Raw genomic sequence first — 23,976 nt, forward strand, 5'->3', positions numbered from 1 at the left:
GTAGCATTATGAGGTGATCTCTCACTAAAATTTCAAGACGAAATTGTGTTCTCCCCGACTGTGCACCGTTGCTACAGTTCGTCGTTTCGAGACACCACGTGATGATCGGGTGTGATAGACTCAACGTTCACATACAACGGGTGCAAAACAATTGCGCACGCGGAACACTCGGGCTAAGCTTGACGAGCCTAGCATGTGCAGACATGGCCTCGGAACACATGAGACCGAAAGGTCGATCATGAATCATATAGTTGATATGATTAGCATAGGGATGCTTACCACTGAAACTACTCTCGACTCACGTGATGATCGGACTTGGGATAGTGTAAGTGGATCATGAACCACTCAAATGACTAGAGAGATGTACTTTTTGAGTGGGAGTTTAGCATATAATTTGATTAAGTTGAACTCTAATTATCTTGAACATAGTCTAAGTCCACTTTGAATATATTTGTGTTGTAGATCATGGCTCACGCAAGTGTCATCCTGAATTTTAATACGTTCCTAGAGAAAGCTAAGTTGAAAGATGATGGAAGCAACTTTGTAGACTGGGCTCGTAATCTTAAGCTAATCTTACAAGCTGCAAAGAAGGATTATGTCCTTAATGCTGCGCTAGGAGATGAACCACCCGCTACGGCTGATCAGGATGGTAAGAACGCTTGGTTAGCGCGTAAGGAGGACTACTCAATAGTTCAATGTGCAGTCTTGTATGGCTTAGAACCGGGACTTCAACGTCGCTTTGAGCGTCATGGAGCATTTGAGATGTTCCAGGAGTTGAAGTTTATCTTTCAGAAGAACGCCCGGATCGAGAGGTATGAGACCTCCGATAAATTCTATGCTTGCAAGATGGAGGAAAACTCGTCTGTCAGTGAACATGTGCTCAAAATGTCTGGGTACTCAAACCGTCTAGCTGAACTGGGGATTGAACTCCCGCAAGAAGCTGTCACTGACAGAATCCTTCAATCACTGCCGCCAAGCTATAAAGGCTTTGTGTTGAACTACAACATGCAAGGGATGAACAAGTCTCCCGGCGAGTTGTTTGCGATGCTGAAAGTCGCAGAGTCTGAACTCCGTAAAGAGCATCAAGTGTTGATGGTAAGCAAGACCACTAGTTTCAAGAGAAACGGCAAAGGCAAGAAGGGCAATTCGAAGAAGAGCGGCAAGACTGTTGCCAATCCGCCGAAGAAACCCAAGGCTGGACCTAAGCCTGAAACAGAGTGCTTCTATTGCAAGGGTATGGGTCACTGGAAGCGCAATTGCCCCAAGTATCTGGCAGATAAGAAGGCGGGCAAAGAAAAATCAGGTATATTTGATATACATGTTATTGATGTGTACTTAACCAGCTCTCGTAGTAGTGCCTGGGTATTCGATACCGCTTCTGTTGCTCACATTTGCAACTCGAAGCAGGAACTGCGGAATAGACGAAGGCTGGCGAAAGACGAAGTGACGATGCGCGTAGGAAACGGTTCCAAGGTTGATGCAATCGCCGTCGGCACCGTGTCACTTCAACTGCCATCGGGATTAGTGATGAACTTAAATCATTGTTATTTAGTGCCTGCGTTGAGCATGAACATTATATCTGGATCTTGTTTATTGCGAGACGGTTACTCTTTTAAGTTTGAGAATAATGGTTGTTCTATTTCTATGAGTAACGTCTTTTATGGTCATGCACCGAATGTGAGAGGATTGTTCATATTGAATCTTGATAGAGATACGCATATACATAACATTGAGACCAAAAGAGTTAGAGTAAACAATGATAGCGCCATATTTTTGTGGCACTGCCGCTTGGGTCATATTGGTGTAAAGCGCATGAAGAAGCTCCATGCTGATGGACTTTTGGAGTCACTTGACTTTGATTCACTTGACACGTGCGAACCATGCCTCATGGGCAAGATGACTAAGACTCCGTTCTCCGGAACAATGGAGCGTGCAAGTGACTTGTTGGAAATCATACATACCGATGTATGTGGTCCAATGAGCGTGGAGGCACGCGGCGGATATCGTTATTTTCTCACCTTCACTGACGATCTAAGTAGATATGGTTATGTCTACTTGATGAAGCACAAGTCTGAAACATTTGAAAAGTTCAAGCAATTTCAGAGTGAAGTGGAAAATCATCGTAACAAGAAGATCAAGTTCCTGCGGTCTGATCGTGGGGGTGAGTATCTGAGTTTCGAGTTTGGTACTCACTTAAGACAATGTGGAATTGTTTCGCAGTTAACACCGCCTGGAACACCACAGCGTAATGGTGTGTCCGAACGTCGTAATCGTACTTTGTTAGAAATGGTGCGATCTATGATGTCTCTTACTGATTTGCCGTTATCATTTTGGGGTTATGCATTAGAAACAGCTGCATTCACTTTAAATAGGGCACCATCGAAATCCGTTGAGACGACACCATATGAACTGTGGTATGGCAAAAGGCCAAAGTTGTCGTTCCTTAAAGTTTGGGGATGTGATGCTTATGTCAAAAAGCTTCAGCCTGAAAAGCTGGAACCCAAAGCAGAAAAGTGCGTCTTCATAGGTTACCCAAAAGAGACAGTTGGGTACACCTTCTATCTCAAATCCGAGGGCAAAGTGTTTGTTGCTAAGAACGGAACTTTTCTCGAGAAGGAGTTTCTCTCGAGAGAATTGAGTGGGAGGAAGATAGAACTTGACGAGGTTGTCGAACCTCTCATCCCTCTGGATGGTGGCGCAGGGCAAGGGGAAACCTCTGTCATTGCGACGCCGGTTGAGGAGGAAGTTAATGATGATGATCATGAAACTCCAATTCAAGTTTCTGTTGAACCACGCAGGTCGACGAGATCACGTGCTGCTCCAGAGTGGTACGGTAATCCCGTCTTATCAATCATGTTGTTAGACAACAATGAACCTGCAAATTATGAAGAAGCAATGGTGGGCCCAGATTCCAACAAATGGCTAGAAGCCATGAAATCCGAGATAGGATCCATGTATGAGAACAAAGTGTGGACTTTGGAGATGCTGCCTGAGGGCCGCAAGGCTATTCAGAACAAATGGATCTTTAAGAAGAAGACGGACGCTGACGGTAATGTGACCGTTTATAAAGCTCGACTTGTGGCAAAGGGTTTTTCACAAGTTCCAGGAATTGACTACGATGAGACTTTCTCTCCCGTAGCGATGCTTAAGTCCGTCAGAATCATGTTAGCAATAGCTGCATTTTTCGATTATGAAATCTGGCAGATGGATGTCAAAACGGCGTTCCTTAACGGTTTCCTTAAGGAAGAGTTGTATATGATGCAACCCGAAGGTTTTGTCGATCCTAAAAATGCTGCCAAGGTGTGCAAGCTCCAGCGATCCATTTATGGACTGGTGCAAGCATCTCGGAGTTGGAACAAACGCTTTGATGAGGTGATCAAAGCATTTGGGTTTATACAAGTGGTTGGAGAATCTTGTATTTACAAGAAAGTGAGTGGGAGCTCTGTGGCGTTTCTAATATTATATGTGGATGACATATTACTGATTGGAAACAACGTAGAGCTTTTGGAGAGCATAAAAGGTTACTTGAATAAAAGTTTCTCTATGAAGGACCTAGGAGAAGCTGCTTACATTCTAGGCATTAAGATCTATAGGGATAGATCAAAACGCCTGATAGGACTTTCACAAAGCACATACCTTGATAAAGTTTTGAAGAGGTTCAAAATGGAACAGTCCAAGAAAGGGTTCTTGCCAGTGTTACAAGGTACGAGATTGAGTAAGACTCAGTGCCCAGCAACTGATGAAGATAGAGAGCATATGCGCTCCGTCCCCTATGCTTCAGCCATAGGCTCTATCATGTATGCGATGCTGTGCACTAGACCGGATGTTAGCCTGGCCATAAGTATGGCAGGTAGGTTCCAGAGTAATCCAGGAGTGGATCACTGGACGGCGGTCAAGAATATCCTGAAGTACCTGAAAAGGACTAAGGAGATGTTTTTCGTGTATGGAGGTGACGAAGAGCTCGCCGTAAAAGGTTACGTCAATGCAAGCTTTGACACAGATCCGGACGACTCTAAGTCGCAAACCGGATACGTATTTATTCTTAATGGGGGTGCAGTAAGCTGGTGCAGTTCCAAGCAAAGCGTCGTAGCAGATTCTACATGTGAAGCAGAGTACATGGCTGCCTCGGAGGCGGCTAAGGAGGGTGTCTGGATGAAGCAGTTCATGACGGATCTTGGAGTGGTGCCAAGTGCACTGGATCCAATAACCTTGTTCTGTGACAATACTGGTGCCATTGCCTTAGCAAAGGATCCAAGGTTTCACAAGAAGACCAGACACATCAAACGACGCTTCAACCTCATCCGCGACTACGTCGAGGAGGAGGACGTAAATATATGCAAAGTGCACACGGATCTGAATGTAGCAGACCCGCTGACTAAACCTCTTCCACGGCCAAAACATGATCGACACCAGAACTGTATGGGTGTTAGATTTATTACAATGTAATTCACATGGTGATGTGAGGGCTAGATTATTGACTCTAGTGCAAGTGGGAGACTGTTGGAATTATGCCCTAGAGGCAATAATAAATATATAGTTATTATTATAATTCCTGTATCAAGATAATAGTTTATTATCCATGCTATAATTGTATTGAATGAAGACTCATTTACATGTGTGGATACATAGACAAAACACCGTCCCTAGCATGCCTCTAGTTGGCTAGCTAGTTGATCGATGATAGTCAGTGTCTTCTGATTATGAACAAGGTGTTGTTGCTTGATAACTGGATCACGTCATTGGGAGAATCACGTGATGGACTAGACCCAAACTAATAGACGTAGCATGTTGATCGTGTCATTTTGTTGCTACTGTTTTCTGCGTGTCAAGTATTTATTCCTATGACCATGAGATCATATAACTCACTGACACCGGAGGAATGCTTTTTGTGTATCAAACGTCGCAACGTAACTGGGTGACTATAAAGATGCTCTACAGGTATCTCCGAAGGTGTTAGTTGAGTTAGTATGGATCAAGACTGGGATTTGTCACTCCGTGTGACGGAGAGGTATCTCGGGGCCCACTCGGTAATACAACATCACACACAAGCCTTGCAAGCAATGTAACTTAGTGTAAGTTGCGGGATCTTGTATTACGGAACGAGTAAAGAGACTTGTCGGTAAACGAGATTGAAATAGGTATGCGGATACTGACGATCGAATCTCGGGCAAGTAACATACCGAAGGACAAAGGGAATGACATACGGGATTATACGAATCCTTGGCACTGAGGTTCAAACGATAAGATCTTCGTACAATATGTAGGATCCAATATGGGCATCCAGGTCCCGCTATTGGATATTGACCGAGGAGTCTCTCGGGTCATGTCTACATAGTTCTCGAACCCGCAGGGTCTGCACACTTAAGGTTCGACGTTGTTTTATGCGTATTTGAGTTATATGGTTGGTTACCGAATGTTGTTCGGAGTCCCGGATGAGATCACGGACGTGACGAGGGTTTCCGGAATGGTCCGGAAACGAAGATTGATATATAGGATGACCTCATTTGATTACCGGAAGGTTTTCGGAGTTACCGGGAATGTACCGGGAATGACGAATGGGTTCCGGGGGTTCACCGGAGGGGGGCAACCCACTCCGGGGAAGCCCATAGGTATTTGTGGGGGTCACACCAGCCCTTAGTGGGCTGGTGGGACAGCCCACCAAATCCTATGCGCCAAGGAAGAAAAATCAAAGGAAGAAAGAAAAAAAAAGGGAAGAAGTGGGGAGGGGGAAGGACTCCCTCCCACCAAACCAAGTAGGACTCGGTTTGGGGGGGGGGGAGAGTCCTCCCCCCTGGCTCGGCCGACCCCTTGGGGATCCCTTGGACCCCAAGGCAAGGTCCCCCTCCCTCCTCCTATATATATGGGGCTTTTAGGGCAGATTTGAGACGACTTTCTCACGGCTGCCCGACCACATACCTCCATAGTTTTTCCTCTAGATCGTGTTTCTGCGGAGCTCGGGCGGAGCCCTGCTGAGACAAGATCATCACCAACCTCCGGAGCGCCGTCACGCTGCCGGAGAACTCTTCTACCTCTCCGTCTCTCTTGCTGGATCAAGAAGGCCGAGATCATCGTCGAGCTGTACGTGTGTTGAACGCGGAGGTGCCGTCCGTTCGGTACTAGATCGTGGGACTGATCGCGGGATTGTTCGCGGGGCGGATCGAGGGACGTGAGGACGTTCCACTACATCAACCGCGATCTCTTATCGCTTCTGCTGTACGATCTACAAGGGTACGTAGATCACTCATCCCCTCTCGTAGATGGACATCACCATGATAGGTCTTCGTGCGCGTAGGAAAATTTTTGTTTCCCATGCGACGTTCCCCAACAAATCTATCCTAAAGCAGAAAACCTATCAAGGGCAAACCTATGCCTTGCACCTCATCCTCTTGAGCTAGATGACGATGATCTTGGCTTCCTCAAGATGGACCACCTTTCTTGATTGCGTTGGCGTGATGAAGACTAGTTGATTGCTCCCCCATACACACTATGGGTGAGCCGCTCTTCAGCATATCTTCACAAGTCCATTGCCACCACAATGGACGGCAAGCATCAAGCATGATATATTCGTGCTGATCCACTTGAACTTTCACACGGCAATCTTGATGACGATCACCACTTGACGTCATCCTTCATGGGTTGTATGAGATCTTCCTTTTGACGCAAGCCCATGGAAGCACACCTAACCCCCACATAGAACTCTCACAAAGACCATGGGTTAGTACACAAACACGTAATGGACAATGTTTACCATACCATGGGATCACTTGATCCCTCTCGGTACATCTTGTATGCTTTGTGTGTTGATCATCTTGATTTACTCTTTGTCTGAGATCTTGATCAACCTTGTGTCTCTATGACCATTCTTTGGATAATACCTTGAATAACATCTTGGTCATCATATAAACTCCTTGAACCCAACAGATGGACTTCAAGAAGTGCCTATGGACAAATGCTATAAATATAACTTTAGGCAACCATTAGTCCATAGGAATTGTCATCAATTACCAAAACCACATATGGAGATATATGCTCTAACATATGGCTTTAAGACATGTTTTTTGTCTGAATATTAGCTCGAGGGGTGAGCACCGATATATATTGCACCTTCACTTTTCTATCTTACTAGAATGAAGAGGCACTCAGTTTATGTGGACCTACATGATTTTTTTGGATAAGATCCCTTCGTCCCTATATCAGCAGCGCTCACATCCGAGAGTGTCTCTCCCTTTGGACTACCATGCAGGATATTCACCTTGACACTTCCATTCTGAATTCCACGTCGTGGACAACCTCTCTAGTGGAATTTATTCAGCTAAGTCATTGTACAAGTTGCAATGTCAAGTTGCGACTTCTCCCCTTTCTAGTATAAAAAATATGGGACACACCAATTGAACGTAAATGCAAACTATTTACTACACTTCTTCTTCACCGGAAGGCGCTCACCATTGACCGTGTTCCTATATGTGGCTATGGCCGCATGAGGATGAGGATCTTGCACCGTTGCATGGGGTTGTTTCTTCCTCCATGATGTTTGTGGCATTTTCGCAAGATGGTAATCGCTTGATACCAACCTGACTCCTGAATTCTCGGCCCCTGGAGATTGGAGTAAAAAGCATACTACTCACGTGGAGGTGACTAAGAGAAATGATTATACTAAGGTCCTCATCTGTGTCCTTTGGAATGTTTGGAAAGAGCGGAACCGTCATATTTTTCAACATCCATCTTTGTTCGTGTTCAGGGTTTCTTATTTGGGAGAGTAGGATCTTGATCAAATTTTGTTGGTCATGACTACTACCATGTAGTCTTTTTCCTTGGTTTTGGTTCTTGCCATTTCTTGTAAATATTCTCTAACACACTTATTTGTTATCCCCCTCTCTTAATGAAATCAGCAGTGCTCCTGCCTTTTACGTAAAATAAAAGTTGCATAGAAATCTCTCATAAGCAGACGTTAATCCTTTTTGCAAAGGAGATCCTAGAAAATGCAAAACATGCTTGTTCTTGCTTGTACTCTGGTTCTTCTCCCTTCCTTTTTGTAATGACTGTTGCGCCACATCATTTCCTTGCATTAGATGATATCCACTATCAGTCTTATCTTCTCAAGGGTCACTCATTCTAGACGCATCAAAAGCCGACATTTCTACATTGGAAGACAAAACGTAGATTGCACGTGAGCCGCTAAGATTAAAGTAAAGATTATTGACGTGAATAAATTCAAGTAAATCTGGGGCCTAATGTTGGGGATATTATCCCACCGTATGACCCGCCCTATGAGGTCGGATCAAGAAGATGGCGGCTCAACGTTCATACTCAAGATGGGCCCTGACATACAAGGCAGAAGGCGCAAGGCAGTTTACTAAAGTGAGCCGGCGACGACCGAGGACTTGAAGATGGCGACTCTTGGCCCACAATGTAGAAGGTCGGCAGGAGTTTCCTTGCTAAAGGATCAAGGCGAGTTAGAGACACACCGAGTCACGAATCATGATGTGACCCAGACTCTTGTAACTCCTAGGGTCTCGACCTGTATATAAAGGCGAGTCCCTAAGGCAGATAGGTTTAAGTTACAGTCAATCGATATCTATGTTAGGCGAGTTAGCCCTCCCTGTAATCGATATCATTATCAATACACACAAAGCATGATGTAGGCTTTTACCTCCATCGGAGTGGCCTGATGACCCACAAGTGTAGGGTATCTATCATAGTCCTTTCGATAAGTAAGAGTGTCGAACCCAACGAGGAGCAGAAGGAGATGACAAGTGGTTTTCAGCAAGGTATTCTGTGCAGGCACTGAAATTATCGGTAACAGATAGTTGTGTGATAAGATAATTCGTAACGGGTAGCAAGTAACAATGGTGCATCAAGATGGCCCAATCCCTTTTGTCGCAAGGGACAAGCCTGGACGAACTCTTATATAAGGTAAAGCGCTCCCGAGGACACATGGGAATTTCCGTCAAGCTAGTTTTCATCATGTTTATATGATTCGCGTTCACTACTTTGATAGTTTGATATGTGGGTGGACCGGTGCTTGGGTGCTGTCCTTACTTGGACAAACATCCCACTTATGATTAACCCCTCTCGCAAGCATCCGCAACTACGAAAGAAGAATTAAGACAAAGTCTAACCATAGCATTAAACTGGTGGATCCAAATCAGCCCCTTGCGAAGCAACGCATGAACTAGGGTTTAAGCTTCTATCACTCTAGCAACCCATCATCTACCTATTACTTCCCAATGCCTTCCTCTAGGCCCAAATAATGGTGAAGTGTCATGTAGTCGAAGTTCACATAACACCACTAGAGGAAAGACAACATACAACGCATCAAAATATCAAACGAATACCAAATTCACATGACTACTTATAGCAAGACTTATCCCATGTCCTCAGGAACAAACATAACTACTCACAAAGCATAATTATGTTCATGATCAGAGAGGTATTGAATAGCATTAAGGATCTGAACATATGATCTTCCACCGAGTAAACCAACTAGCATCAACTACAAGGAGTAATTAACACTACTAGCAACCTTACAAGTACCAATCGGAGTCGTGAGACGGAGATTGGGTACAGGAGATGAACTAGGGTTTGGAGATGAGATGGTGCTGGTGAAGATGTTGATGGAGATGAGTCCCCTCCGATGAGAGGAGTGTTGGTGATGACGATGGCGACGATTTCCCCCTCCAGGAGGAAAGTTTCCCCGGCAGGACGGCCCTGCCGGAGCTCTAGATTGGTTATGCTCAAGTTCCGCCTCGTGGCTGCGGCGTTTCTTCCCGAAATCTCTCCCTTTATTTTTTTTCTCGGACGAAACCCTCTATATAGCAGAAGATGGGAGTCGTAGGAGTAACAGGGGGCCCACGAGCCACCGAGGCGCGCCTGGCAGGCTCATGGCCTCCTAGTGGCTCCCCTCCAGTATTTCTTCCGCCCGGTATTTTTTATATGTTCCAAAATAATTAATTCCTTGCATATTTTCATGGCTTTTGGAGTTGTGCAGAATAGGTATCTTAAACTTGCTCCTTTTCTATCCCAGAATTCCAGCTGCCGACATTCTCCCTCTTCATGTAAACCTTATAAAATAAGAGAGAAAGGCATAAGTATTGTACCATAATGTGAATAACAGCCCATAATGCGATAAATATCAATATAAAAGCATGATGCAAAATGGACATATCAACTCCCCCAAGCTTAGACCTCGCTTGTCCTCAAGCGGAAGCCGACATCAATAAATATGCCCACATGTTTAGAGATAGAGGTGTCGATAAAATAAAATACGGACATGCATGCATCATGATCAAATTTAGAACAACTATATCGTCATATAATCTCTTATGCTAAAGTGGCAATTCCTTCACAATGTAAAGTATGGATCAAGAACCTTATTGAGAATTAACAAGCAATAGTCTTTAGCCATTGAAGCAATTGCAGTTTGTCATAGCATCGGAAAGAGTCAAATAAGAGCTTGTAAAGCAAATCCACATACTCGATCATCTTTTAATCTTCTACAATTGCTAAAACTCACACGCTACACATGAGATCAAAATTTCAGTTGGACACAGAGAAAGATAGGGGCTTATAGTTTCGCCTCCCAACTATTTACCTCAAGGGTAATGTCAACAATAATAATTCATGATTACTTACTTCCAAGTTGATATATGAATATAGATCTTTCCCTAGCACATGAAGCTAGCCAAGATAATGGCGAAATAAGGAATTGGTGTCGATCACCATGACTCTTTTAAAGATAAAAAGTAAAGGTACAAGATAGGCCCTTCGCAGAGGGAAGCAGAGGTTGTCATGCGCTTTTGAGGTTTGGATGTGTGGTCTCTTAGTGTGAAGGAACGTCACTTTATATTGCCTCCTGTGATAAAGAACTTTATTATGCAGTCTGCCACTTTTATGTCTTCCTCGTCACAGGTTCGTACAAAGCTTATTTTCTACACACTAATAGATCATACATATTTAGGGAGCTATTTTTTATTGCTTGCACCGATGACAACTTACTTGAGGGATCTTATTCAATCCATAGGTAGGTATGGTGGACTCTCATTTCAAAACTAGGTTGAGGGTTTATGGATGCACAAGTAGTATCTCTACTTAGTGCGGAAGTTTTGGCTGGTATGAGGTGGAAGCAAGCGTCACATGCTAAGGGATCTCTAGTCATATAACATTGTTCGGAACCAAGCAAACATAATTCAATATGTTGTCTTCCTTGTCCAATATCTACTTCTTAGCATGTAATAGTTTAATGAGTGTTCACAATCATAGACGGTGTCAAAGATGATATATTTATATGTGAACCTCTCTTTCTTTATTACTTCCTATTAATTGCAACAATGACCAAGGTCTACGTTTGTCCACCCACAACAAGTTTCAATCAACATTCTTTTTATATGTGAAGCCATCACTTCCCATAAGATCATCACATGATCTTTCATGCTTTTGTTCTTTTATTATTCTTTTCTTTAGATCATGGCATGAAGCAAGGCCCTTAACTAAAACACTCCTTATTATATAACTCACGAACTCGATTAAATTGGGGGTAACATAAAGCAAAACTCAAGCCTAGATCATACTAAGAACTTTATTCTACTAGATAAAGATATTACCAAAAAGGATCGAACTAAGATAAAGGTAAAGGCAAAAGATGTGATGGTGATATGATACCGGGGCCACTCCCGCAAGCTTGGCACAAGCCAAGGGGAGTGCTCATACCCGTGTTTAATTGTCTTCCTTCGAAGGTGATGGTGGTGGAGTTGTTGCAGAGTTCTTAAACTTGTTTAGTTTCCTCTTGAGCACAAAATTCCGCTCCTTCATATCGTTAATTTCCTCTTCAAGCCTCAACACCCTTTGGCATAATTCTTGCTTACTCTCCTGCAAAAGACGAGAAGGGGTAAACAAAATCTTAGGCTTCTTCTTTGAGTCAGGGAGGCTCAACTTCTTGAACTCCACATGTATGTGTCCGGGTTGGGGTAGAGGAGCCTCCTCTTCATCGGAACTTGTTCCTTCCTTCCCCTTGGGATCATAATCTTCTTCCTCATCAGTGGTCCAACCATAAGGATCCAAGTCCCCATAGACCTCGGGGTTAGCAAGGTAATCGGCCATATAGATCTCCCCCTCTGAATCTTGAGAAGACATCTTGCCCTAAATTTGCTACTGAAACAGGCTCGAAACAGAAACACAGGATATTTGCGTGATACGAGGGTCATACCTTTCGGGAGATTATATAATGAATTTTTACCGACCAAAAGGAGTATTCCACAAGAAAACGGAGTCCGGGAGACACACGAGGTGCTCACGAGCCCCCCAGGCGCGCCCAGGGGGGTGGGCGTGCCTGGCAGGATTGTCACCTCCTCGTGCGCTTTCCGAACTACTTTAAATTTTTCTATTTTTCTAAAAATTCCAAAATGGAGAAAAATTGCTATTGGAAAAGTTTTGGAGTCGGTTTACTTACTGTATCACATACCTCTTCGTTTTTGGAGTCTGAAACAAGCTCGTAAATATCCCTTATGTACTCCTCTGGAGTTATGGTATTAATAATATTGCTTTCAACATTTATGGGAGTACATGAGATATAATGCTTGATTCTTTGCCCATTTACAACTCTCGAAAAATTACTTTCCGCGTTGTTGATTTTTATGGCACCGGAACGATATACTTCCTCAACAATGTAAGGACCTTCCCATTTAGAGAGAAGCTTGCCTGCAAAAAATCTTAAACGAGAATTGTATAGCAAGACATAATCACCTACATTGAACTCACGTTTTTGTATCCTTTTATCATGCCACCTCTTAACTTTTTCTTTAAACAACTTGGCATTTTCATATGCCTGAGTTCTCCATTCATCAAGTAAGCTAATATCAAATAACCTCTTCTCACCAGCAAGTTTGAAATCAAAGTTGAGTTCTTTGATTGCCCAATAAGCCTTATGCTCTAGCTCAAGAGGTAAATGACATGCTTTACCGTAAACCATTTTATACGAAGACATGCCCATGGGATTCTTATAAGCACTTCTATAAGCCCACAGTGCATCATCAAGTTTCTTAGACCAATTATTTCTAGACCTATTAACAGTCTTTTGCAGAATTAATTTAATTTCTGTATTACTTAACTCTACTTTACCACTAGACTGAGGATGATAAGGAGATGCAATTCTATGGTTGACATCATACTTAGCAAGCATTTTACGGAAAGCACCCTGAATAAAATGTGAACCACCATCAGTCATTAAATATCTAGGGACTCCAAATCTAGGAAAAATAACTTCTTTAAGCATCTTAATAGAGGTGTTATGATCAGCACTACTAGTTGGGATAACTTCTACCCACTTAGTAACGTAATCAACAGCAACTAGAATATGAGTATACCCGTTGGACTTTGGAAAAGGTCCCATATAAACAAAACCCCAAACATCAAATGGTTCAATAACAAGTGAATAATTCATAGGCATTTCCTGACGTTTACTGATATTACCTATTCTTTGACATTCATCACAAGACAAGACAAACTTACGAGCATCCTTTAAGAGAGTAGGCCAATAAAAACCGGATTGCAATACCTTGTGTGTAGTTCTATCTCCCGCATGGTGTCCTCCATAAGCCTCGGAGTGACACTTCTGTAGGATTTATCCCTGTTCATACTCAAGTACACAACATCTAATAACACCATCTACTCCTTCTTTATAAAGGTTAGGATCATCCCAAAAGTAACGTCTCAAATCATAAAAGAACCTTTTCTTTTGTTGATATGTGAAACTAGGTGGTATATATTTAGCAACAATATAATTAGCATAATCAGCATACCAAGGTGTACTACGTGAAGAATTGATGACATTCAATTGTTCATCAGGAAAGCTATCATCAATAGGTTGTGGGTCATCAAGAACATTCTCTAACGTAGACAAGTTATCTGCTACGGGGTTCTCAGCACCCTTCCTATCAACAACATGCAAATCAAATTCTTGTAGCAAGAGAACCCATCTAATAAGTCTAGGTTTAGCATCTTTCTTTTCCATGAGATATTTAATAGCAGCATGATCAGTGTGAATAGTAACTTTGGAATCAACAATATAAGATCTGAACTTATCACATGCAAACACAACTGCTAAAAATTCTTTTTTAGTAGCAGCATAGTTTCTTTGGGCACTGTCTAGAGTTTTACTAGCATAATGAATAACATTTAATTTCTTATCAACTCTTTGTCCTAGAACAACACCAACAACATAATCACTAGCATCACACATAATTTCAAAAGGTAGGTTCCAATCAGGTGGTTGAACAATAGGTGCAGTTAGCAAGGCCTTCTTAAGTATTTCAAATGCTTCTTCACAATCATCATAAATAACAAATGGAATATCTTTTTGCAAGAGACTGGTCAGAGGCCTAGAAATCTTAGAGAAGTCTTTAATGAACCTTCTATAGAAACCGGCATGACCAAGTAAACTTCTTATACCTTTAATGTTTGTAGGGCATGGCATTTTCTCGATCGCATCAACTTTAGCCTTATCGACTTCAATACCTCTTTCAGAATTTTTTTGTCCTAAGACAATGCCTTAATTAACCATAAATGGCACTTCTCCCAATTCAAGACAAGGTTAGTATCATTACATCTCTGCAAAACTCGATCAAGGTTGCTCAAGCAATCATCAAAAGAAGAACCGTAAACGGAGAACTCATCCATGAAAACCTCAACAATCTTCTCACAAAAGTCAAAAAATATAGCCATCATGCATCTTTGAAAGGTAGCAGGTGCATTACATAAACCAAAAGGCATACGTCTATAAGCAAAGGTACCGAAAGGGCAAGTAAAAATGGTTTTCTCCTGATCAGAATGTGCAACAGGTATTTGGGAGAAACTAGAATAACCATATAGAAAGCAAAAGTGTGTGTGTTTAGACAATCTTTCTAGCATTTGGTCAATAAAAGGTAAAGGGAATGATCTTTCCAAGTGGCTTTATTTAATTTCCTAAAATCAATTACCATCCTATAACGAGTAACAACTCTCTGTGGGATCAATTCATCTTTATCATTAGGGACAACGGTAATACCTCCCTTCTTAGGGACACAATGCACGAGACTTATCCAATCACTATGAGCAATAGGATAGATAATACCTGCTTCCAAGAGCTTTAGTATTTCTTTTCTTCCTGATACGTCTCCGCCGTATCTACTTTTCCAAACTCTTGTGCCCTTGTTTTGGACTCTAATTTGCATGACTTGAATGGAACTAACACGGACTAACGCTGTTTTCAGCAGAATTGCCATGGTGTTGTTTTTGTGCAGAAATAAAAGTTCTCGGAATGTCCTGAAAATTTACGGAGATTTTTTCTGGAATAAAAGAAAAATACCTGCGCAAAGATCCACCGGAGGGGGCGTGCCAGTGGGCCACAAGCCCACATGCCGCGACCATCCCCCTAGGCTGCGCCGTGAGGGCTTGTGGGGCCCACGTGGCACCACCGCCCCAAACTCAGCTCTATATCTTCCGTCTCGCCCGAAAAAAATCAGGGAGAAGGTTTCATCGCGTTTTACGATACGGAGGCGCTGCCACCTCCTATTCTTCATCTGGAGGGCAGATCTGGAGTCCGTTTGGGGCTCCGGAGAGGGGAAATCGTCGCCATCGTCATCATCAACCTTCCTCCATCGACAATTCCATGATGCTCTTCATCGTTCGTGAGTAATCTCATCGTAGGCTTGCTGGACGGTGATGAGTTGGATGTGATCTATCATGTAATCGAGTTAGTTTTGACGGAGATTGATCCCTAGTATCCACTATGTTCTAGACTGATTGATCATGTATCCGTTCATGGCAATGGAATCACACAAAGCAGGTGCATGCAACAGAATAACATCTCAGGTAACCTCACTAAAAAATAAGTTATAAGAAGGTTATCCAAGGAATTTGAACTATGTTATGAATTTGAACTATGAATGTTTCCATATGCGTTGTTTATATTTTTTTCAAGCGTCGGCTCAGCACCCGCTGAATTTTACTACGCCTAGTGAAGCGCTATAGTGGTGCGCTAAATTTTGTAGCGCCTGAAAAAGGAATCACCATCCTACACCCGTGAAAACACTACTTCGATGCTGTAAAAAAATTAGCGTGTCGAGCTACCGCGCGTCTGTTTAAGATGCTGTAACCTTAACTCAGCAAACCAACTTTTTTGTCAATAGTGCAATTCAACTACATTTGAAACACAATTTCAACTTAACAAAACACACTATTTGGCCCATATCCACTCGGCCAACATGTTTGTCGAGTGTTGCAGTTTTGTGCGGCCGAATATGAGGTGCATTTTGTTCGTTTCACGTTTTCCTTTCTTTCCGCATAGTTCGGCTGGGGACACACATGGGTTATCATTTGTTAAGGTTTTGATTTCATACTTTCTGGTATTGTTTATTTTTGTATTGCGATAACGCTCACACCTGTGGTAGGAGCAACAATAACCCGCATGCTCAATGATCACAGGTTACGCCACATCACGACATGCATGCATAAATGATGAAAGTGATGATGTAATCTTTTATATTTTTAGTTTTTAAAATGTTTTATCTTTTAAATAAAAAATCCGATTGAAAACCGTTTTTACCGTTAAATTCGTCGCGACGTGATCTTCGAAACTAGATCACATATTGATATGTTTCGACGACTTTTTTTGGGTTAAAAGTTACCATGTGTATTGCACAGTAATTCCATCATGATTACACTCAAGTTGCCATGATATATTTCAACTACTTTTTCTTCTACGTTTAAAATAAACTTTGACATGTTATAAAAAAGAAAATTGCCATGATCCATGAACTAATTTATCGTGGTTACTAAAATTTTACATGACCAATTAATAACAATTGACGTGAAAAGTAGTTGAAATACAATGGTAGCTTTACATCTAGAAGAAAAAACTAGATGAAACATGTCATGGCAACTTTATTGTAAACCCTATGGCAATTTTAGTGTAAACATGTGGCAACTTGTACCCCCCAAAAAATTATCGAAATATATCAATATGAGATTTAGTCTTAAAGATCTCGTCGAGACGGATTTAATGGTGAAAAGGGATATTTAATTGGATTTTTTATTTAAGATATAAAACATTTTTATGTTTAAAAAATCAAACAGAGTTAGCTGATGCCATATGTTTGATGTGGCAAGATGAATGATTATGGAGGTATATGGACCATGTTGCCTCCTACATACGTGTGGGTGTTCTCATTTAGGTTATTTTTTCTAGTTTTTTCCTTTGTATTATTAGTTTTTTCGCTTTTTCCTCTTTATTTTTATAGTGGCTATTTTATCCCTTTTACAAGTTTAAATTTTTCACCATATTCGTATAATTTCATGATTTTAAAAAATGCATGAACATTAAGGGACATTTTGTTATAATTTGTGAATATTTTAAATTTAGGAACACTTTAGGAGTGTGGATATTTGTCAAGTTCATGATATCCTTTCAAATTTTTTGGAAATTTTTATATTTTCATGAAAAGTTAAAATTGGGTGACATTTTTTTTAATTTGTGGCGAGGATTCGAACTCCAGGCCTCTAGAGTCCGAACTGACCGCAACAGCCAACTGAGCTATAATATATGGTGTGTGAGAAAGTGGTCGTCACATAATTAATATTCCACCTTCGCTATTTATAGCAAAGTTCACCTATTTTTATTTGCTTCGGAGTTGTTTGAAAATAAGCAGGCTGCTCGAAGACTAGATTAACAAGGTATGCAGAAAAATCAGCTGCTAGAACAATATGAGTGCACAAGCGCAAGATCAATCGGAAGAGCTAGCGAAACATACAACGTACATACGTATACGTGTTGGACTTGGAGAAGTGAAGCTGGAGTTGCATCGCGCTCACCCTCTTTTCTTAATTGAAATCAGCGCCGCTCGATGGGTTTTCTTAATTGCTGCGGCGCACGACCACAGGATGGGTGAGCCGCCCGTCGTTTCTGATTAAGTGGGTGTTTGATTTCAAGAGACTAGACTTTTTTTAGTCTCAGGGATTAAAAAAATCCTTAAATAAAGTTTTTTTTTATTCTTTTAAGAAAAAATCTCTCCTGTTTGATTACATAGGGACTAAAAAGAACTTTTTCTAGACTAGTCCCTGTAACAAAACAGGACCTAAACGCGCTCGGGAGTGCTACAACGTGCGCATGTAGGATTATGCAATGACAATCAAGGAAGAAGAGAAAGGAAGCGCGCTCTGCTGCGTACGTGCATGTGCGTGCATGTATACATTGAAACGTATGTACGCCGGTACGAGCAATGACCTCGATGACTTCTTCCTACATATTTATTCAATCAGAAAGCAAAAAGAAGAACAGAAACCAATCAATTGCAAAACAGGAAAAAAGAGAACTGAGGGAAGAGCCTCTAGAGTGTGCAAGATTGCAAATGAAGACGCCAAATCGTAGATCAATGGGAATTGCCTGCTTCAATTAATGTATATTTTCTCAATATATGACGTATGACATCGGATACCACTCATGAGCCTAGGAATAAAATGAAGGATGTGCATATTCTAAAAAAAAATTGATATGTCATGTCACTCTAAAATGTGAAGGGTATGCGTCATCGAAATAATACATGATAAACAAAATCCGGTTTCTCTGTGTGCCATGGCACACCATGCACATTCGTTAAGTCCGCCTTTGTTGAATGCACATGGGTGAATATGATCGAAAAGCTATGCTGGAATATTTACTTCAATAGAAATCGAAGACGTACTATCGGTCTTGCAGTCCCGATCGGTGAGACGTACTTTCTCTCCTTTAGAGGCATAAACCCCTTGGTTTGCAAGCTTGCTCACACATGTGTTAGGGCTTGAATAAATCCATATATGTATTTCTAACTTTTCCTCTCCCGCTATATGACTATATCAATGGATAGGTATGCATAACTTTTGTATATTCTCAAAAAACATACTATGGCAATGTTACAATGTCAAGTCGAGCAGGGGCGGAGACAAGGGGGACCTCCTATACGGCGCTGCAAAATTTCAGTAATTTTAAAAATGTTTATCACATTTGATAAAGCTTCATTAATGTTTATAAAAATTTCAGTAATTTTGAAAAACGTTTATCAAATTTGAAAAAAAGATAACCCGTGTTCAAAAAAAGTTCAACAAATTTGAAAAAAATCCATCGAAATTAAAAAAAAATCATTGAAATTTTAAAAAAGTTCACCGAATTAAAAAAGAGTACATTAATATTGAAAAAAGTCATCAAATTTTTAAAAAGTTCACCGATTTAAAAAAGAGTTCATTATTTTTGAATTTTTTTTATCTAATTTGAAAAAGTTCATCAAATGGGAAAACGCACCGAGGCTATCGTTTCCGTCGAAAAACCCACCGAGGTGATTTTACAAAAAAAACCTTGCTGTTTATGACATTAAACTCGTAGTATATATTAAATGTTTTTTAAAATACTCATATCTTTTAAACCATAACTTCAAATTTAACATATTATATATGGAATTTGATTAGAAAAATTTGTAGAATTTAAATATGATATTATTTTATCTGTTAAACGTTTAATAAAAATACTATCTAGGGTGAAATCTTAATAAATAAGTCATTATTCGTCTTTCTTTCATACCGGTACTCATCCGGGTTGGGGATGAACACGTCAACAAAATCAGGATTAGAGATGAAACTGAAGGTCACTTGACTGATTCTTCGTACGTATTAAATCTACATGCAAGCCGTGTTAAAATAGAAGACCTGTGAAATTTTGAACTGCATTTTTGTAGGATAAGACCATCTTTATTTGTATCGTAACTATAAATTCTCACATTATAGACATTTTTTATAAATTAAGAGCATGTGCCGTGTGGTATTTATTTCTCCCGTTGTAACGCATGGGTCCTTTTGCTAGTAAGCAATAAAAAGTAAATAATTAAATCAACCTCATCCTAGTACGTGTCCGGATTGTTTGCACGTCGTCTTGGAAACCGGTTGTCCCTGGTCTGAATCCCACCGACAACATAACTTGTGGAGTATTAAAATACACAGTATAATGGGCCGGCCCATCATAGGATAATATAAGCGTCAGTTTGCGAAAATGCACACAAACGGGTGCCTGCAGCGTTAAATAGGAAACGCCGAGACAGGGGGGCGAGCAGGGCCTGGCCCCCCTATCGATCCAGACTTTGCTTACCAGCTACGCAGTAATTAGAGATAAACTCTTCGTGATGGGCTGCTGGCCCCCCAAAATCTAATTAATGCAAACTCTCTAAAGAAATGTCCATAGGAAGGCCCACTCTAGGCCTACTCCGCTCCCAGGCTATCACGTTAAGTGCCCATTCCCGTCAGCTACCCCCATACGGTTTCTCCCAATCTGATTGAGGCGGCGCCGCCGCGACGCAGCAGTCATCATTTCTGAAGACCCAAGAAACTACCGCCGTGAGTGCTCATCAATTCTTCAGAATTTGGTGAGTATTTCTGACTACATTCTATACTCTAAATTTTGCATATATATGTACCAATTGAGGCCTAGTTGCTGCTTGCTTTGCATTGTGGTTGTATTGCATTATTTGATCGTTTAATCATGAAATCACAGTAAAGTAGTAGTATTCCTTGTGTAATGAACTAATGTGTGAAGTTAGCTTGATAATGATAATTAGTTACTATAAGTATGAGTGTACCTGACATTTTTGTTATTTGTAATCATAGAGCAATTCAAAATAAACAAGTGTGACTATATTTTTATAGTCCGAAGCAATACATCATATTATCCTCTCGGGGACATCTGATATTATCATTGTAATACTCTCTTCGTTTTTAAATATAAGACCTTTTAGAGATTACATTATAAACTACATACGAATGTACATAGACATATTTTAGATATGTAGATTCATTCATTTTGTTCCGTATGTAGTCTTTTAGTGAAATCTCTAAAAGGTCTTATATATTGAAACGGAGGGAGTATTTTTCTTTTACACTAGAAATTTTTATTCAGCTTGCCCTGCCCCCCCCCCCCCCTAAATCCTGGCTCAGCCTTACTGGCAATAAGATTTAAAACGAACCTTATTAATTTTGTTTCCGTTGCAACGTCAGGGCTTTTTTGCTAGTATTTTTAAAATAAATGAATATTGGGCCAACCGAAGGAGCGCACTAACAATCGTCACAGCGCCAATGTGCGCGTTTGCTCACCCATTGTTGTCCAAGGTTCGGCCCACACTCCGACACAACGCGCCAGCAGCAACGGCGGCGGCGGCGGCGAGAAAGCAACCAGAGCGTACGCCATTGTTCCGCTCCCTCTCCCCCCCCCCCCCCCCCCCCTCTCCCTGATCTAACCAGCGATAGTGCGAGGCAGAAGCGCCGCCGATGGCTTCGCCGTCGCTCCTGACAGTGCACCTGCGCGGGTCTGCTTCGCCGCCCGACGCCGCCTCGTCGGTGGCGATCGAGGTGGAGGGAGGTGACGGGGTGGACCTCGCGCAGGTGGGCCTCGCGCTGGGGCTGGACCCGGCCACCGTCGGCCTCAACGGCTACTTCCTCAGCTGCGGCTCTGGCTACGTCTCCTTGGCGGTCACCTGGGGCGAGCTCCTCTGCTTCTTCGCCGCGGGCGGGCAGCCCACGGGTGCCGACCCCTCCGCGCCCGTCGCCGTCGATGGCGGGCCCGCGCCTTCGCCCCCAGGTGCGCCTCCCTTTCTGTCCTATGACTTAGTACTAGAGAAGCACAGAGCAACTGCTATCCTGTCAATTTTCGGCAATCAAAGCTACATTTTGCAATCGAGAGGGGAATCGAAGCTACATTTACCAACCTCTTGCTCTCTGATTCCCTGAAGTTTTTGCTCCGTTAATGTAGTATAGCAGAATTCCCGCGAAAAAAACGAACTAGTGAAATAATTGTTCAGGGTCCAATTGTTCAGTTCAAAATATAAGTACACAATATGCAGGTAGTACTAACTTGGATATTGATTATCAGTAAAGGGCGTTGGAATATGGAACTGTCCCAGCATCGAGCAACTCAACTATACTGTTCCTGATTTTGTGACTTTTGACACTATATGACCTCATAGATTCACAACCTTTTGCATATGGTTGTTGCGAAACAGTTATCTCATATCAAGTGTTATTTCTCAATGACCAAGTACAATACTTAGCAGCATTTCCTGATCATACGATTCAGTACGTTATATTTTCAGTGCTAGAAGAACGCCTTTATGTCTACTGCACTTGCAGAAGTTAAATACAATGTGATATTTCAACGAAATTTTGGTCTGAATCTGCAATTGGTATCTCTGTTAGAGCCCAGAGTTCTTCTGTCCACAAAGCGAAAGTCTGGGTTAGAGACCGAAAATGGTTCCAAGAAGTGCAAGCTCCAACACAATAGCTCATCGCAGTCAAAAGCTGTCGAAGAGCTACTTACCGATGTGATCACCCTTGGTTTGAAGAGAAGACTCAGATTGGACGAGGCTAGTCCATCTAAGAAGACTAAACAAGTAGACTACAGCTCAGGCTCTGGTGAGTGGCAACTGAGAACTAAACAAATCTCTCAAGAATCTTAACCAGTTATTTATATTCACCAATAATCTACAAAATATTCTGAAATCTGAAAGGTTCTTGTTTGGTTTATTGCATTGGTTGGTTATAATCAATGGAGTAGAAGCACAGCAGCCAGTTAAATGCTCTTGCAGCTTCGCCAGCAGTCACGACAAGCGGCCATCGGATGAGGAGATGGTCACCTCACTGTCGTGCAAGAGAGTATGGTGATGCCAGTCTATTCTTGCAGGTTGATATTTTACTGCTACTCAAAAGAAAACTTGCAAGTTGATGCCAGTGACTGAGATTTGATTGTCGCTTTGTCGCGAGTCATTGTTACTCGGTACAACTCCAGAGTGGGTTATGATGACAAACTGGCATGGCTAAGAGGCCTAGTGAGATTTAGTGATTCCCCATTGCCATCATGTAGTTAGTTTGGTCCAGAGCCATAGTTTCTGGTTTTTAGACAGAGTGCTAGTTACAATAGTTTCAGGTTTGGATACAGTGCTAGTTAGAACAGTTGTACAATGGAGTATTTCTTGTGTACATCGCTGTATTTGATATAATGCCAGAAAACTTGCCGATGTCTTTCTGTGAACATAGCAATGGCTGGCCTAACTTGGGTATATTTTGCCTGCAAAACGCTAGCGCTACTAGCCTACTAGCACCGTGAAATCTGTAATCAGTGCATTTGTTGCAAGACATTTTTGGTTTTACAGAAGTACCAAAACAGAAGTATACTTTTTAATTACAGGAAATCCTGGGTTTTACAATTTTTTTCTAGGAATAGCAACTTCTTTTTGGTTTGAATGTATCCTATGCACAATTATTCAGTATTTCACAATGCATATGCATGCTGGAGATTCAAAAAAGAGAGAGAGAAGAAGTATTCAGTATTTCGCCACATAGAGATGGGTTACTTGGTATGACTAATACCCACGTAAATCCCTGAAGAATTATACTCTTTGGGATAATAACTACTCCCTCCGTCCGGAAATACTTGTCCTAGAAATAGATGTATCTAGACTTATTTTAGTTATAGATACATCCATTTTGTACATTTTTAGGACAAGTATATCCGGACGGAGGGAGTATAAATTTTGGGGTACATGATTGTATACACAAACGATAACAAAAGAAAGATGCATACCACCAACAAAATTCAGGTCTAAAGTCTTCTATATATTAATAGAGTTGATTCTATATATTATTAGGTCTAAAGTCAGGTCTTAAGGTTGGCGTACTGTAAAACACGATTACAAGGTGCAATTAGCCGGAATATCCTATCTGCCGCTCGTTGCGTCAAGCAGTCGGCTCTTCGCACAGCCGAAAGACCGAGCAGCGACGCAACAGGCCGGCCCATATAACCGCTCGAGCGTTCTGGTTTTGGGAACCTTTCAAAGGTTTCAATCGATTTTTTCTGGTTTTAGAAAACTTCTAAAAGGTTCCCTGAATCGGCTTTTTTTCCTTTTTTCTTTCTTCATTTCTGTTTTTTCTGTTTTGTTT

General features: G+C 41.6%; 1 protein-coding gene across 1 annotated transcript; it reads left to right on the forward strand.

Moving 5' to 3' along the window:
- The first annotated feature begins 21,251 nt into the window (after window positions 1–21,251).
- LOC123440687 lies at window positions 21,252–23,054 on the forward strand. Its single transcript, XM_045117244.1, has 3 exons — window positions 21,252–21,622; window positions 22,237–22,452; window positions 22,595–23,054. The coding sequence occupies exons 1-3, from the start codon at window positions 21,313–21,315 to the stop codon at window positions 22,699–22,701; spliced, it is 633 nt and encodes a 210-aa protein (XP_044973179.1). The 5' UTR covers window positions 21,252–21,312; the 3' UTR covers window positions 22,702–23,054.
- Window positions 23,055–23,976: the final 922 nt, after the last annotated feature.

The sequence above is a fragment of the Hordeum vulgare genome, chromosome 3H (genome assembly GCF_904849725.1).
Source record: "Hordeum vulgare subsp. vulgare chromosome 3H, MorexV3_pseudomolecules_assembly, whole genome shotgun sequence".
NCBI lineage: Eukaryota > Viridiplantae > Streptophyta > Magnoliopsida > Poales > Poaceae > Hordeum > Hordeum vulgare.

What these genes read in the sequence shown, in the direction of transcription:
- LOC123440687 (XM_045117244.1), top strand. Translation starts at nt 21,313, where the DNA reads ATGGCTTCGCCGTCGCTCCTGACAGTGCACCTGCGCGGGTCTGCTTCG. An exon ending in GCCCGCGCCTTCGCCCCCAG is followed by an intron (nt 21,623 to 22,236) that starts GTGCGCCTCCCT and finishes TATCTCTGTTAG; the next exon opens with AGCCCAGAGTTCTTCTGTCC. An exon ending in AGACTACAGCTCAGGCTCTG is followed by an intron (nt 22,453 to 22,594) that starts GTGAGTGGCAAC and finishes TCAATGGAGTAG; the next exon opens with AAGCACAGCAGCCAGTTAAA.